Raw genomic sequence first — 18,241 nt, forward strand, 5'->3', positions numbered from 1 at the left:
TTTTTTTTTTTAGTAGTTCACAATTCTCAGACACTCCAACAAATACTGACTCTACATATTTAGAGTTTGAATTCGGTTGATATAAATATGTTCAAAGTGCTGCGTTAAACTTTTTCTTTATAACAGCTGAATAGAAATAGAACACAAATGTGTAGTGTATATTCATCACACAAACTGAGTATGAGTATAGGATCTACCATGCAAATACACTAATGCTACCTGATCGGAGAGGGACATCTGAAGAGGTAAGAATGTCTCTCTTAATTTGAATATCTCATGAAGTAAAATTAACATTAATATGTTTTTGGAGGAGTTTGAACGAGATGATTTTGTTCATGTTGAAATGATGTCGAGTGCACTTTTCCCGTGTTTTGCTTGACCCCTCGACACGAAGTTGAAGCTTTTAAACACTATTTTTATTATCTCCATTGTAACGTCAGCTCGCATGGTGTCACTGTTTGTGAAAATTAACGACTCCCGACTGTACGTCTTCTACGTCAGCAGTTTTGCGCTACAGTATTTCTCGACAGGGTGCACTTGCGCTTTGGGGGGCAATGGCTTTAAATCTTTGATACCCTCGGAAACATCATGTTTCGGAATCCTGGAATATTTGGTTTTCATCAGCTCCAGTGTTTCGGTGTAAATTCATATTTCAATGTTTAACCGTCCTGTTCCTATTATTTTACTTATTCTGTGAATTCGCCATGGCAAGACGGGGATGCGGAGTATTGTTGGAGCGCCTGGTCGTCTTTATTGTTTCGTTGGCTCTCACTATGAATTCTTCTTCCGCACAGCTGCGATACTCTATTCCCGAAGAGCTAACGGTGGGTTCTGTTGTTGGAAATATCGCTAAAGATTTAGGGATGGATCACAGTGCTTTGCATGCTAGAGGATTTCGCATCGTTTCTGGATCGACTGAACCCCTGTTTCAACTCAACAGCAACGGCATAGTACACGTTAACAGAAAAATAGACCGAGAAGAGGTGTGTGAACGGATAACCACCTGTATTCTCAACATAAAGACTGTGCTGGAGAATCCCTTAGAGGTCCACTACGTTGGCATTGAGGTTTTAGATGTAAATGACCACTCTCCCATCTTCACGGACAACCAGACGCATTTAGAGATATCCGAATCTGCTTTACCTGGGGCGCGATTTCAGCTACAAGGCGCCCGTGATCCAGACAGCGAGATGTTTTCTATTCAACAATATAAGCTCAGTCAAAATGACCATTTTCGTTTGGAGGTTAAGGATAGAGAAGAGGATGGCAAAATTCCTGTTTTGTTTTTACATAAAGCGCTGGACAAAGAGGCTGCGCGAAGTCACAGATTGCTTCTGACAGCAGTTGATGGAGGAAAGCCCGCTAGATCAGGGACGATGGAAATTATTGTTAATGTTCTGGATGTGAATGATAATATGCCAGTTTTTGCCAGAGACTCATACACTGCTGAACTTGATGAAAATTCACCAATTGGCACAACTATCGTACAAGTAAATGCCACAGATTTAGATGATGGTTTAAATGGGGAGGTGGTTTATTCATTTGGGAATAATGCAAATAAGAAATTACGTGAAATTTTTGAAGTCGATAGTAATACAGGTGAAATTATTGTGAAAGGGCCCATAGACTATGAAGAAAAAGACCGATATCAAATTGATATTAAAGCTTCTGATAAAGGGCAAGTCCCCCTGGCAACAGAAAAAAGTGTTAAAATAACTATTGTGGACTTAAATGACAACACACCTGAAATTGAGGTGACATCCCTTTCAAGTGCAGTCCCTGAGGACTCCAAACCAGGAAGGACAGTAGCACTGATAAGTGTGAATGATAAAGATTCAGGAGTAAATGGAAAGGTGATGTGTTCTGTAAGTGAAGGTGTACCTTTCATATTAACGCCTTCATTACAAGAAAATATGTACTCTTTAGTCACCAAGTCAATGCTGGATAGAGAACAGCAACCCAAGTATGACATAAGAATTGTTGCAAAAGATGCTGGTAACCCGCCACTGTCATCTCACAGGATAATAAGTGTGATAATATCAGATGTGAATGACAACAGTCCAGAGTTTTCAACAAACCCATACATGTTTTATGTGACTGAAAACAATGCTGCTGGAGGATCTTTATTTTCTGTCAGTGCTCATGACTGTGATGAGGGTGATAACGCCCATATATCATATAATATTATGAGGAATGCTGATGAAAAATTGACATCATTTCTAAGTATAAACCCTGAAAATGGAGAAATTGTGGCACTGAAAAGTTTTGATTTTGAAACAATGAAAACTTTCCAGTTCCAAGTTGTTGCCTCAGATTCTGGAACTCCATCACTAAGCAACAACGTCACAGTCAACGTCTTCATCCTGGATCAGAACGACAACGCTCCAGTCATCCTGTACCCACTCAGCTCCAACGGCTCTGCTCAAGGTGTGGAGGAGATTCCCCGAAATGTCAACGCAGGACACTTGGTGACTAAAGTCAGAGCCTATGACGCTGATATAGGATATAACGGCTGGTTGCTCTTTTCACTGCAGGAAGTTACTGACCATAGTCTCTTTGCTTTGGACCGCTATACAGGACAGATCAGAACACTTCGCTCATTCACAGAGACAGACGACGCTGAGCATAAACTGGTAATACTGGTCAAAGACAACGGCAACGTTTCTCTCTCAGCAACAGCTACTGTGATTGTCAAACTTGTGGAGCCCAAAGAGGCTTTTGCAGCTTCTGATGTTAAAGGTGCAGCAAAAGATGATGAGGACAGTAATGTCATATTTTACCTCATGATAACTTTGGGGGCAGTTTCTGTGCTTTTTCTCGTCAGCATCATCGTGCTGATTGCAATGCAGTGCTCCAAATCCACAGACTATACTTCTAAATATCTGCCAGAGACTAATTATGATGGGACACTGTGTCACAGCATCCAGTACAGATCAGGAGAGAAGCGGTACATGCTAGTTGGACCCAGAATGAGCATAGGATCTACTATAGTTCCGGGCAGTCATGCAAATACACTTGTGCTTCCAGATAGGAGATGCACATCTGAAGAGGTAAGAAAGACAATTTTATTTCTAGGCAGTTATGCTATAATTTTAATCAGAAATAAGAAGCTGATCCTACAAAATAATCTACTCAACAGGAACCGTCAAGAAGCATAAAAAAATATTCACTGTGTGAAATAAGTAGGCTGTGTGTTGATAAAACGCCTTACATGTGGTTTTCTGGTTAGCTCTCACACAGTCCAAACTTCTAATTCATAAGCAAATTGAACTGTTGCTTCTATGCCGTGTCTATACCATAATATGGTGCTCTGCTTTTGAAGTTTAAAATTATTTATAATACTAATATCACCCAAATATCCAGTCAGACACTTATTGTGGTTTGCATGTATTTATGTCTGAGTCTGAATGAAAAACTGTGAGCTTTGCGCTGTATACGCTTGGTTTTTTTTTTTCATCTTTAATTGCATCTATATATCCTTCCTGTCTATGAGGTTTCTTACATGGGCTTAAAGCAACTGAATGACTGGCTATGAGATTTCTTGTGGTTTGTGCTTGCTGATGCTGTTGAGGTGATTCAATGGGCCATGAATGGCTGGAGCTAAGACAGAGAAGAGCAGAGAGTGCCTGAGGCGGGTGTGCAGTGCATCACAATGTGCAGCAAGTCAGGTGGGGTTGTTTCAGCAGGGATGTGAATTCATTCCAGGAGTGAAAAACAAGCAATATAATTTTACTATTTTTTTATTTGATTGGTTTGTTGTGCTTTGGAATTGAGAAATACTGATGTAGAAGACTGTATATTTAGCACACTGCACACAAGCTTCAGAGTGCATGATCCCCTTTGACTTACTGAAAATAGGTCACATTCTATGACATGTGCGAAGGTCTGCAAGCTAGAGTCTGAGAGGTGATTCTCTATCGAATATTGTGTGTTGCCCATAGCAACACACTGGGAGATCCACCTCTCAGACTCTACTGGTTTCCACAGACTAGCATGCACTCAACGGTCTTAGCAACAGCAGTGGAAGAGGATGAACGAGGGAGGGATGGAGAAAGCAGTAGAGTAGGGGGAGGGGATGTGGCTTTTGTACAGCTCATCTATAGAAACCTCACAATATTTGATAAGAATTGGTTTATGTCTATATAAACTCGTGGATTATAATACCACATTCAGCACTGTAAATTAGAAAGAACATGCTGCAGATAGTAAAGGAATAGCAAAGGCAGGAATATTCTAGCTTTTAATTAGATATTTTATAGTATGGAGGATAATCTATTCACCCAAAAAACTGGGTCAACGTTAGATTCCCTACACAGGAAACTGACAGAAAAAAAGCACATTTTAAATTATAAACATATATGTCTGTGCTGAAAACTGGTGCTGTATGAGAAGCTACTGAGCAGCATGTGAAATAAAGCAGCAAGCTAAAGCTTGAATACAGGAAGGTAAAGGATCGGTTCAGATTCAGAGTAAGAGAGGCTGGCCACACTTTCTCTGCAGTTCATCTGTCCAGATTTATTTAGCTCTGCTAGCAATAACTGCCCCTCTGAGCATATGTGTGCATGAATGAATATTTTATATGCACGTGTCCATGCGTGAGTGTGAGAGAGATAGAAATCAGGCTTTGTGTGTGTGTTGCAGCACAGCAGCAATGCTAAGCTGTGCCTGGACAGCAGATGCCCAGAAAAGATGTGATTAAAAATGAGAGCATCTCATTAAAACTAATAAGTGCTTGGAAATGTCATTGCATCACAGACTGTGAGCTGATTGCAAGTCTTTTAAAGAATTATAGTGTATTTTTATTTATTTTATTCCTGCGCCATCATAGTTTGTTTTTTAATAGTTAGGAAAAAAACAGATGGTAAGAGGAGTGGATGAGCTGTAATTACTTTAATGCAAGCACATGGGATGCACCTTTGTTGTACAGTAAATAAACAATTTTTAACATGTATATTACTATTGCAAAAACAGATGAAAAAATGACTCCTGCATTTGAAACTTGCTGATCTTAATTTAGTTTGATGTAAGAAGACGTAAACTGTTTACAGTTTTCATTCTGTATGCTCTCCTCTGTGGGGGTGTGGCTGCTTGCTCCAGTGGCTTTGTCTGTTTGCTTGGCTGGCTCAGCAGATCTCTGCAACTGTGTTTGCATGCGGTATGTCTACACAAAATGTTATCTACAGTGCAGTTACCTAAGTGTGTCTGTATACATTGCTTTTATTGAATAGGTGACAGCACGTTCCTCATTAAACTGCATTCATTGCAGTTTGGGAATGTTGTAAGAAGCCAATCATGTACAACAGTAGTGTGTAGTCATTTCAGCAACTTTCCTCCTATTTACCTTTCTTTTTGTGTCTTTTCTTCTAAAGTAACACATAAAATGCTGACAGCTAAACACACTCATATCATGCTTCACTCTACTTGCCTTTGCGTTTTAACTTATTCTGCACCTAATCTTCTGCAGCTAATCCCTCTCTCAAATTTTATGAAAAATAACCTGCATTCTTTTTTTTTCACTGTCAATTTGCTGTAAGTTTTGTTTTCTGCTTTTATAGCAATGAGTGTTCCATCAGTATACTACTCCATGCAGTGCTCACTGTTCTGCCTCTGCTCTGAGGACTGCTTATCCTTCCTCTTTTTTTGCAGCTTCTCTCTCTCTCCCTCTCTCACTCTCTCCCCTTTCATACTGATTTTGCTCTCAGTAGTTCCCTTCCCCCTTCCCACTCTTGGCCTCCTTTTCCCACTTCCTTGTTTCTGTTCTTCCTCTTCTCCTTCATATGGTGCACTTCTTTATTTCCCGGGTGATATTTGACTTGCTTTCTGCAATCTTTCTCTGGTTATGCCACATGCTCTTAAGCTGTGTGCTGCTGTGCCTCATGCCTGTAGGGTCATAGCAGTGGATGCTGAATGTGCTGTTGTATGTCAGTAGGGCACATTCTCCCTTATTGCTCCAGCTTTGTATGAAGACGCCGCCACTCATATTGAGGTCAGCAGCAGTGATGGTAATCTAATTTTGGACACATAGTGCAGTACAGCAAAAACAGCTACCATCATCATGTTCACACTTTACACATGCACACTTGTCCCCATAGATGCACATGCAATATCACATCACTGATATCACCTACTGTGTCTAATCCTCTTTATTCAAAGGCACTTTCACAGATAAACTGACTGGTGTGTGTGTGTGTGTGTGTGTGTGTGTGTGTGTGTGTGTGTGTGTGTGTGTGTGTGTGTGTGTGTGTGTGGGGGGGGGGGGGGGGGGGGGGTAGAAACTTAGTGAGTTTCCTTCCAAGTAAGCTTTCATGTTCTTTATTAACTTCCGACTTTTCTCAGATGCTGCTGTTGTGGAAAGTCCTACAGCACACAATTCTTTCTTAATAACAGCCTTTATTACAGAACGGCAAGGTGTGAGTCTTCACCAAGTGCCGTTACACTACTTGAGTGTTATACCCCAAAATGGAAAGGGGGGACAAAACATGATCACAAATGTTTGTTTGTTCAGGAAAGAAGAAGGCATGCACAATTTTAACTTTGCTAAAACTGAATTGTGAAGTTGAGTAATGATAAATGTATTTTATGTTTAGCAAAAACTTAGGTAACTGGAACTGTATTTAAAAATAATCAGGTTAACTTATGACAACTTCAGCCTTTTAAACTGATCAAATGCATCTAATATTTTTTGTTTAATTAGACTTTTCTTGAACTAGTGCACAAAACTCTGCAACAATACCTAAAATACAATACAAAAAATAACTTCCATGCTTGTTTATATTTTATGATGAGCATACTAAGTAGATTCACATTGTTATTGAACTTTTTTTTTCTTTCACTGGACATTGATTTTTATTTTTAAGGTGCAATCACTTACTGTTGATTGGGGATTTGCTTTTCACTGCAGAAAAACTGATGTGGCTCAGTGGAAGAATTCAAGGAACACATTGACTTTGACAGTCTGGTTTTTATTAGTGTTGAACTGAAGCACGTGATTTGTAGATGTTTCCAAACAAGTTGTCTGAGCTGCTATTTACTACGTATCTCTGCTATGAGTGCTTGTGTTCATATCTGTACTTCCTCTTAGTAAACATTTAGGCAATATGGTGCTGGTTAATCAGGAGCTTAATGTCAATATCAACAAGCATTGCAGCAATGCATCTTTTAGTGTTCTTAGTAAATAATCTGTTTGTTGACCTCTGTGTGCTGCACTTTGAACAGAGTTTCAGAGAAGGGCTGAACGAAGATGTGTTTTGTGTCAAGATGTTTTTATGTCAAGTTAAACTCAACTATTTAACTTTACCTTTGAGTCTTGTATATTCAATTTTAAAATTTCCACTTCGTATGTTTAATGCATGACACTCACTGCAGTTTCAACCACATGAACCACTCGCACAGTACAGAAAATGCCCTTATTTGATTAAGCTCATTTAATAAACACAATAAATCAACTAGAAACATGACAAGAAGATGACCTGGATTTTTTCAGTTGCTTCTGGACAAACAGGGCAAAAATAGAAGTCAATGGGATAAAAATGTAATTGCAGGCTGCACTCACATCTGTGGGGCAACACTGCTTGGCATAGCTCCTTTAGCTCTTGTCATTTGCACTAGGACATGACTGATTTAGAGCCATGTGTAGCTTTAATGTCAGATGGCAAAAGCGAGGCAGTACTCGTCAGTATTTGGGTCAAACTTTCTTTAGTGTTGATAAAGATACAACTAGAATTTATCGGGTGTCCAGCAAAATTTGACACAGCAAATCATAAAGAATAATAGCAAAAAGAAAAAAAAACCTACATAATTCCTGTCTTTTATTTTTACTGTTTGAAAAGGTCTGACCCTTTGCTATCTCTACCACTTGGTTATATAAACCATCAATTTCATTATCTCTCAGTCCATTGACTCATGAGTCCCATAGATTGGTCCTTGCTACTCTTATTTTAGAATCACTCTAGTGCAGCTGAATCAGTCCACGGAGGCCTTTCTCTGGAGCTTTAGCTGGGTCAACTTCTCTAAGCATTAAAAACATTGCACCAAAAAAAGTCATTTGCATACACTATCTCCATGTGTCCCTTTAACTCCTTGATGGATGATATGAGCCTTGCTTAGTGTACTGCATTGTGATGATTTGTTCACTGTCTTTATGTCAAGCTCTCTTTGCAATGCTTTACTTTCCTAACAATAGTCATATTAATAGTATCATAATGCTTAACAGTACTTAAGTCTAGACATATATGTCTGTGTGTTGTAATGCAGAGTGATTGGTAGCTTTGTTAAGTGCATTGAGCCATGTGCAGTGTTTACAAGTTGTTGTTTTTCCTCTTTTTTTCTGAATCAACAGAGATAAGAACAGATGCTGGTCTGTGCTGCTCTTGTTTGGCATCAGTGCTCATACAGCCAGAACATCTGCTGCTGTGCTTAGGTCATCATGCCATGCCCGGAGGATTGAACTGACTGATGGGTCAGGGCAAGGATACACGCAAGACAGCCAGCCATTAAGCAGAACACTAGTAAAGACACATATGGCTTAAAAACCACTTTTAATTTATCCTGTACCAAAACCTAAAAACAGCACAATGAAGTGTCCTGAGATCTAGATTTAGGAAATAGGAATTTAGTGAATTGTGAGAGAAAGCATGAATGAGTGAGGGAAATTCAGAGTCTGCTGTTTAGATGCTGGGTGTAGCCTTGCTAAGAGGATTGCCTTCTTATCCTTGCACTGCTCACTGCGGGGTAAATGGGGTAAATGAGGTATACGGTCACAAATGACATATACTTGTCTAATTAATACCGTATTTGTTGCCACACATGGATGGAATCAAATGTTGGCCGTTAGAGGGATTGAGTCTGTAGCTGCAGGGTTCCTCTTCCCCGTGTGGCTATTCGGCCTGTCTAGTTCCCCTACTAAACATCTTGAGTGAAGTCAATGCCTTGTTTATTCTTATCTTTCTGAATGTTCCAGCCCAGCTTTCAATGTGCTAATGTTTTATTCAATGTAACCAAATCACAAGACTTTTTGTTCCTGCAGTGTATATCTGGCAAAGCTCTGTGTTGCATGTCACACCCCTCTTTCACTCTAAATGTTCTCAATCTAATTTCTTTTAAAAGAAAAGCTCTACAAGGTTTAATACAACACAAACCACACATTATCCCGTTAAAATAGGTCTTATTAGTCATATTATTAAAACTTTTCCCAAAGAAAACCAATGGGACAAAGTCAAACTAGATTGTTTATTATTTCTCTTAAAGGTTGAGACTTGAAGTTTCACATGATATGGAGGAATAGTATGTGCATGTATGCCGCAAACAAAAATACTATATATACTGTAGCATATACCGCACAGCCTGGGTGGGTACAGGTATATCATACATTAATCCATGGTATCTGAAAGGATGCACAGTGTGTGTGTGTTTGTGTTTATGTATGATCACATGACACTTGACGCAGACACATGAGAAAGCCCATTTTAACAGTGATTAAAGCTACAGTGTAAAAAAGTCTCCTTGTATTCTCTGTGTTTTTAAAATGGACATTCAGCTCCTCCAGGTCATTTTTCTTAGTGTGTGATGCAGTGAGTTTTTCTGTTCAGGACGTGAGTCATCTCATCCCACATGTAGCTTTTCATTTTGCGAAGTTGGTCTGCTGGGTTTATTTCAGGATGAACCATCTGTCATAAAAAATGAATCAGGAATGTGGGCATTTAGGGTTGGTGCTAGTATTATTTTAACATGATATTAGAAAGATGATAGGCTATGACATTCCCTGTAGTCACACAGGCACACAGACAAACATACACACACACACACAGAGCTGTGTTTTTGTGTTTACATGTCTGTTCATTCCTAGACCTTTCTCTGTTTCCCACAATCAAATCTAGTAGTGTATGAATAAAACAATGACACAAGGGTGTGGAAGATGATGATGCTGTGGCTCATACCACACGCTCTCCTCCCACTGACTGCTCCCCCCCCCCCCCCCCTTTCCCCAATCTTTGTTCTCTTGATTACTACCCCACTTTTCTCAGCCTCATGTGCTTTCCTTCTCATCTTCATCTCTCCCTCATTTCCTTGCCATTTCTTGCTCGATTCTTCAATCAGTGTATTTGTCTTCATATTTCTTCATTTCATTTCTTAAACAAAGAATCTCTTCTCCTCCTCCTCCTACGCATCCTGATTTCTTTTTGCTGATACTCTTTCTTATGCCCTCTCCTGTCGCTTTGTGCAACTGCAGGCTCACAGAAAATGGCTGACACATTTTGTAAGCTTGTTTACTCTTTCTTTTGTTATCCCCCAGTTCTCTGTTTTTTTGCTCAGCCTGGTGTTCGTTTTGGTTTGACTTGGTTGCTAACTGCTATTACAAAGCTTAGTTGAAGCTATACAATCCTTCCTTGCCGCTGAAAACATAGGTGGCCTCTTTTCTCAACTCTACCTCCTCTTTCTCAATAAACTGGAGCTATGAGCTGAGTTTGTTAGAAAACCTTTTTCTCTCTCTTCCCTATGGCTGTAGTAGGGACACGTGAAGCATAGCCAAGTCTAGTGTTGTTTTTCAAAGCCAGAGGTCCTAGAGGAAAAATAATAATAATTTTGCCTGCATATGAATCCAAAGTAACATTTTTTCAGCTTGTTGCTGTTGACTTGAGTTAAATACTTCTTATACAGGAGGATGAAGGATGGGATTACATGAACAATGTTCTTAGAATTTGCATATTGCTATTCAATTTTGTTAGATTTAAGGTAAGGATGGGTATTTTGGTTAATGTTAGGGAATATTTTGGTCATTGCATTATTTCTTCGGTTTGTTCGCGGTCTGCATAAATAATCATTATGCTGTTCACAATTACTATTTTTCCTGTTTTCAGGAAACAATACATTTAACAATAATGTGTTTCATTTATTATTTTGTGGGTCATAAACCTACAGCTATCCCTTATTTGGGGGAAATGGCTATCAGAATTTATTAATTACATTTGTTTCATGCTTTTTCATGCTTTTTGCTATTTACATTTTATCAAAATGATTGGTATAAGTGTTGTGTTCAGTCAGACATTACCTTTCTCATTATTTTGTTTTTAGTCACAAAAGCATGTCACTCATTCAGAGACTATGAGCCTAAGGGCCTTTAAAACATTAATCTCACAAACTGAGCAACAGCAGCTGTACAAGGGCTAGTGCAATAAATTTCTTATTTATATTATATTATAATTGCAGTACCACATAATTGAGACGTACCATTAGTTTCAAAAAGAGTGTTACTGTGTACCTCTGCTTCAATGCTGATAGTGTGTCAAATTACGTTAAGGCTTGATTTTATAGTAGATAGTGAGATCAGGTAGAAAGGGATTTAGCAAACAGATGAACTCAGTCTTTTATGCAGACCAAAACTCACAGTAGATACTGGGCCAGATAATCTATGCATCGCATTACAGATAATGAAGTGAGAATCTGCTTAATGGGAATGAGGGGAGCAAAGTTGTGCAGAGACAAAAAAAAAAAAAACGTGATACCAACATAACAAAATGTGTTTATTTTGCTTGTTAACAGACTGCTATAAATGAGGTGCTCATGATAAGGCTGGAGTGTAATTTCTCCCTAAGCCCTTTACTGCCCGATTTTTGTCACTTTGCTTTGTCCTAGAGCAGAGAACTAAAGTAATGAATTATAGTGATAATGCTTCTAATAGAATAATGATAGAAATAGACAGAAATTGTGAAATGGCATAAAAATACTCAGTACTTTGTAAGCAGTATATTAGAAACAATTCAGTGTAAACCTGCAACACATGACCTTTGTGAAAGCATCATGTTAGATCTCCTTGCATTATATAAAAAGCTGTACTTTTGGCAGTTTGTCATGCCAAATGTTTAAAAGTGCCAAAATATTGCTGCTGTTGCTTTAGGTGTTTTCAAAAGAGAATTCCTATCCAAGCATTTTTTCATCTGCTATAACTGTCACTATCCCCATTTGTGTTGGATTAGGGCTTCTGTAAAGTATGTAAAGTAATAATTCTACTATGTTGGTCCTCCAATATGATTAGGTGGAATCATCTTAACGATGCCATGAAGAGCAGCTTTGAAAGACAGCAGCGCATAAAATAACCTAGGATTTCACTCAGCTTTAAACTTCAGGCTAATGGCTAGACAGCATTATTATTATTATTATTATTATTATTATTATTATTATTATTATTATTATTGCTATTATTATTAGTAGTAGTAGTAGTAGTAGTAGTAGTAGTATTATTCATGCATCCATTCTCTTCCGCTTATCCTTGTCAGGGCTGTGGCTGGAGCCCATCCCAACTACCATGGGGGGAGAGGCAGGGTACACACTGGACAGGTCACCAATCTTTCGCAGGGCTAACACATAGAGATAGACAACCATTCCCACTCACATTCACACCTTTCGGCAATTTAGAATTACCAGTTATGTAATTCTAGCTGTCAGTAGCTGACATCCCCATCTAACCCAACCTCACTAACTGGACGATGGGAGGAAGCCGGAGTAGCCAGAGAGAACCCGCACAAACACAGGAAGAACATGCAAACTTCAGACAGAAAGGCCCTGGCCAGGTGGTGGAATAAAACTCAGACCTTCTTGCTGTGAGGCAACAGTGCTAATCACCATGCCACCATGCTGCCACCATGTTGTTTTCTTTAATCTGTTATGTATTTGCTTTGTCCTTGACTTTAAACTTTGCATGCTTATACCCACTTAAAAAGATCTGTCCCATTGAATTATTTTTTAAAGCTGCATATATTGTATGCTAAACATATGGTATGAGAGGACTGTGAATTCAACTTTACAGTCTGTAAGAAGCTGTAGTTTGTGTTGCTGTTGGATTGTGCTGAACAATACAGAGGCATGTTGTTGATATTTAATCTGACAAAAAGGGCCTGACATATTAAAAAAACAATAGCCACATATATAAAAAAACACAGTTTCAAAAAGGCAACTGAATTGAGTAACACTAAAGCAGAATGCCATAACAATAATGAAGGTGGCATTTATGTCAGCAGTCATGTATCAGTGAGTCTTAGACAGAAAACATGTGGGGAAACATTAAACTAGCAAGTGGCAATAGGTTTTTTCTTCCCTCACTGTTTAACACTCCTCAGCCAAAAACACACATGCATGCAAACTAACATGAACACTCAAACAATATGTGACACTTAGAGCAGATCATTTATATCCCTATCATCACATCTTAAGAAGGAACATTATTTTTGCTGCTGCACAAGTAGATGTTTAAGTTTTGATGTTAATGAGAGTGGAAATTGGTGTTTGTTATTCTCGGTAAACGGAAGTATGCTTAAACGATTTGTAGGCAAGTTACTATTTTTATAAATAGTTATCTTCATTTCTGTGGAAAGTGGAGCAACCTCACAGAACCATCTCAGTCATTTCTCAGTGTCAGATTCTCTGCAGGCCAGCGCTCTCCTCTATAATTCATTCTTTTTTTATGCTCTTCCACCGAAGCTCTGCCCTTCGAATGCGCCTCTGAATGATGCATGTTTCATGCTGCATGGCTATTAAGAACGTAAAAATAGATATTACACAAAGCTGAAATGGTGTGCAGGTGTAATGTGTGTGTAAAATATATATGACACATTTAAGTATGGATAAATTATGCCTTGCAGCTCTTTGTGTGTAAATTGTGTACAGTAGAAATGTCCGATGCTTGCCATATATTCTGCATAATCTTTACTTGTTTTGATTTGTAAATGATAGAAGAATTTCTCTGTTTTCTTCTCCCTTTTCTTTGTTTTGATATGTATCAAGCTGGATGAGATTGTGCAGGTATTGTTAGACTCAGTAGCTGACATCGGCATCTTCTTTCCCATCTGGGACAGTTGACATTTTAATTTCCGCAGGCAGAGGAAATGTGTAGTAGACACACAGCCTGTTAGTGTATCTTTAGCACTGATACAATTTTGGAAGTGTGTGACGGTGCTAATCTAATTTAAGGCTTTATATCTTTGCCTGCCTCTGATATCAGTCTATGTCTGTCTGTGGATATGGAAACTGCAATGGAGAACAAAGAGAGTGATTTTTTAAAAGGCTCCCCCTTGTGGCAACAAGTGGATATTACCAGCCTGTCTAAATATCAATGCATTCAATTATTTAACGTGTTACCACTCTGCATGTGGTAGTATATTGAATGCTATTTTTTACTGAGTTTCTCATGCAGTATTGATCTGCAGATAGCAGGTCTGTCCCCAATTTCCAGCCATACCAAAAGCAGTACACTGACCTATTCCCCAGTGAACTGTTTGATTGACAAATCTAGGTTATCCATGCATATAAAGCTAGATTTATTCTTAATCCCACTGAGAATTGTTTGAGTCAAGCTATTTCAGTGTGTGAGTGAGGGAGAAAAAAAGAAAAGAGGAGGAGATGACAGAGACAGACTGTACCAGATGCTTTCTGTGCTCTATGTTACACTCCATGGTTGAATTTAATGTATCACTGTGGACAGTGTGAAACAAAATATGATTTTTAATCAAACACAATCCTTTTTTTTTTTAGTTTATATGGTTGTGTTTAAATGCCTTGTCCTTGGCTTATGTACTGACTGCTCATAAAGAAGGGTGTGGTGGAGGTAGAGGGGGAGGCAGGGTGGGGCATAGACAGGGGCTGCATCTGCGTCACCATGGGTACCAGAAGGGAGATAGTAAATCAATTCTGGGTGCTTTCTATAACACTGCCTTTGTTGCTAGGCACAATACTGAGCCAATCACTGTCCATTTCAGCCACAGTGACCAATCAGATTTCTGTGCTACCTTTGCTGTTACCAAAGCCTGTTGAAGCTCCTGTTTATTGACAGCTTTGATTGATGCTCTGTTTTTGCAAAGTAATCCATGGCTGTTTTTCTGCTTGCACAACCAGTTGCTGAATTACACATTTTAAAATTTGAGTCACAATGCTGAACTATATGTGAATGGAATTCATGCTGTCTCTCATACCTTTTATATTTCTCACTCTCACACCTCTCTCACACAAACCACACAAACCACACAGAGCCTGATCAGCCCTTCATGTATTTGAACTCCAGACTGCAATGTTGCCATTCATGCTGTGCAGATGCTTGTTACTAATTAGATACAGTATCACAGATTCAATAACACATCGTCTTTGATCAGCCCTGCTCTGCACATTAGTGATCATTTCCTAACTGATCAAACTTATGGAGGTTCTTACACTAAATGAAAACATTGCTAGTGTAAATAAATTGTTGAATACATTAAAACATAAAATGAAGAGTGAAGTTTTTTTTTACATTTTAAAGCAAAATACACTATATGGAAAATGTTTTCTAAATACTAAATAGTATATGGGATCCTTAATCCTTAGGGATTAATAAAGTATGATGATTATGATTATGATTATGTTTAATATTTACTTAGTTGATAGGTCACTATACTGTTTTATTTCCCCAGCAAGTCTGTGATAAATCATGACACACAATAATCACACTGTAGCAGTGGCAGGATGTTGCTCCTGTATGTTGTTTTACAGTAGAGTAACTAATTATGTGATTTTTGGGCATTGTGCCATTGTTTTCCAAATGAGTGAACACTGTGTTCTATTGTGTTGGTGTGCCTCTCAGGGCTGTGTGCATGCGTATGTTTGGGCATGCTCCATATTGCTGTGTCCCGGTTTTGATCTTGCTCATGTTTCCGCGGACCCGCCCCTGTCCTACTTAGTCCAGAAACCAGTGAAGGCAGGCACAGATTTGGAAATAAATGATTAAGTGGTAGTTGGTTTTAAAACTAGGAGTGATTCATCTTTTCTTGCATCCTTCCTCTCTTTATTATATTAGTCATAGATTATTTCACAAATTGTGTAAGTAGGTAAACAGCTGATTGCATGCCCAGCTTTCCAGTACATAGATGTTATTACAGTTACGCTGATATGCACATAATTGTATGCACAGTTCTCTAGTAAGTGGATATTATTCTATATAGTGAATTTACATCTGCATATGTCAGAGCTAAAATGCATATAAGATCATTGAAAAGTAATTTTTCCATTATTGTATTATATTACTCTATTGCAATAGTCAAGTGCTGGATAATTCATATCACACCTGCTTTTCTGACAATAAGCAGACACTGCATATTAAATGGGCCCAGTGCATAAAGTGCACAAAGTGAAAAGGATTTGAAAAGTAAAAAGCATAATATAGTAGTACTTATACACAAGGAGTAGGTTGCCCTCTTGTGTCATGATGAGATACATGCCACATAAAAACCCCACTATGACATTAGTATCTCATCATATGAAAAGGACGTAATGTGCAAATGGCAGGAGGGACTATGTGTGTGTGTTTGAGGTCTCCAGAGGCCTGGCACCAAGAAGGTAGGATGTGCATGGCTGAATGCAAAGGTCAGGCTCTCTGAGGGTTTGTGGGGGGTGGAAAGAGAAGCAGACACTTCTGTAAAAGTGCTGTGACAGTGAATGTGCCGCTGCAGTGCTACATTACCAATTACAACTGCAGCCCTGCACAGTCTGGTGAGGTATGCGCAAGAGTATGGTTTGTGTGTGCTTGAGTGAGTTTGTGTGTGTGTGTGTGTGGGGGGGGCACAAGCAGATAAAATGTGGAAGTAGATATGAAATCTAATTTGTCATTTTTGTGCTATCTGACGCATTCTGAAAGCTAAACACACAGGCTACTGCATTAGTGTGTGTGTGTGTGTGTGTGTTCACATATGCATTCATGCCTGTGCCCAAGATGGCGTTGCTATGGAGATGAGAGCTGTGCAGAGGGAGAGAGGAAAAATGGGGGTAGGACTCGCCTAGAAGCATGTTTAGATCACACCCTTCCCCTATCTACTCACGCACACAGATCAACAGTACAGTATACATCCTTAGGACACACACACACTTACTCATAAACACGCACACAAAACCGATGGCTGTGTGAAGGCATGAGATGATTACATGCAGGCAATATAGAAGCTAATGTGGTGGCTGTACTGTATGTGGTAGTATCCCTTTAATAATGCAGTGAACACACCTAAAGCAGTGCTGCTGACTGCTTCCGCCCCTGCAACCCCCTCCCTTCACCTACCTCTCACTGCTTTATCTGACCCTTTCATCACACTGCCAGTGGTGATTCTAGTTTCACCTCTAACATTATCGTGTTATGGGCAAACAACAGACAGAGAAGAAGGTTAAGTACATGTGTACTTAACCACTAGACTTATTTTTAACAGCTCTCATATTTTAGGTAGCAAATAATGTAAATTTTTCTATACAACAGTTTAATCACTATTAAGTTTCAATTATTATACCCAGAGGAAGAATGACTTTTATCAATGCATGCATGCATCGGTTTTAAAAACAAACGCACACCTCTCTCGCCTATGGGGTGCCACAGCATTCTGTCTTGGGACCGTTACTGTTTCTGTTGTATTTAGTCCCTCTTCTTCAACTTCTTAGCTCTTTTCCGAATATTTCATATCATTGTAATGCAGATGATATTCAGCTTTATATCTCTTTTAGGCCACCTGATGTTTCTAAGCTTCAAAGCTTCAAATCCTGCTTAGATTCCAGCAGAGATTGGATGGCTGATAATTATCTTCAACTAAATACTGATAAAACTGAAGTCATTGTCTTTGCTCCTGAGAAATTTGTTCCCCTCGTGGTTAAAATCTAGGCCCTCTTGCTTCTTATATTAAACCCTCCATTAGGAACCAGCTCTGACGCTGCACACGCACGTTAAATGTTTGGTTCGCTCTTGTTTTTACCATTTAAGAAATATTGCTAAGCTTAGTCCCATTGTGTCACACTTCGAATTGGAAATGATTATTTATGCTTTTGTTTCATCTCATTTAGATTATTGTAATTCCTTGTTTACTTGCTTAAGTAATGCCTTCCTGGAATGACTGCAGGGTGTTCAAAATGCTGCTGCTAGGCTTCTGACAAAGTATCCCAAATGCTCCCATGCCACTCCCCTGCTGATTCAACTGCAATGGCTCCCTGTCAAGTTCAGGGTCCATTTAAAGATTATAATCATGACCTATAGGGACCTGCACGGTGTAGCTCCAACTTACATCAGTGATCTTCTTCTTCGTTATCGCCCCAGCGGGTCCCTGAGGTCTTGTGACCAGGGCTTGTTGGTTGTCCAGCATACACGGTTAAAAACAAAAGGTGACAGAGTGTATGTATCAGTGGCGACCAGACTCTGGAACTCACTCCCTTTGAGTTTGAGAACTGTGGACTCAGTCATTTCTTTTAAAAA

At 39.1% G+C, this 18,241-nt stretch overlaps 1 protein-coding gene across 8 annotated transcripts in view; it reads left to right on the plus strand.

Annotated features, from left to right (window-relative positions):
- LOC309713847 (protocadherin alpha-C2-like) overlaps positions 1 to 18,241 on the plus strand; it is a 199,247-nt gene that overhangs the window by 68,813 nt on the left and 112,193 nt on the right. Inside the window, exon 1 of one of the 8 annotated variants that reach the window (XM_082545734.1) lies at positions 690 to 3,050. The exons of the other annotated variants lie outside the window; for them this stretch is intronic. Within the exon in view, the coding sequence (XP_082401860.1) occupies positions 705 to 3,050 (2,346 nt within the window). The 5' untranslated portion in view covers positions 690 to 704. Of the gene's footprint in view, positions 1 to 689; positions 3,051 to 18,241 lie in introns of those variants that run through there. 8 annotated transcript variants of the gene reach the window in all.

Source organism: Aulonocara stuartgranti, assembly GCF_965226115.1.
Source record: "Aulonocara stuartgranti genome assembly, chromosome: 2".
Classification (NCBI taxonomy): Eukaryota; Metazoa; Chordata; class Actinopteri; order Cichliformes; family Cichlidae; genus Aulonocara; species Aulonocara stuartgranti.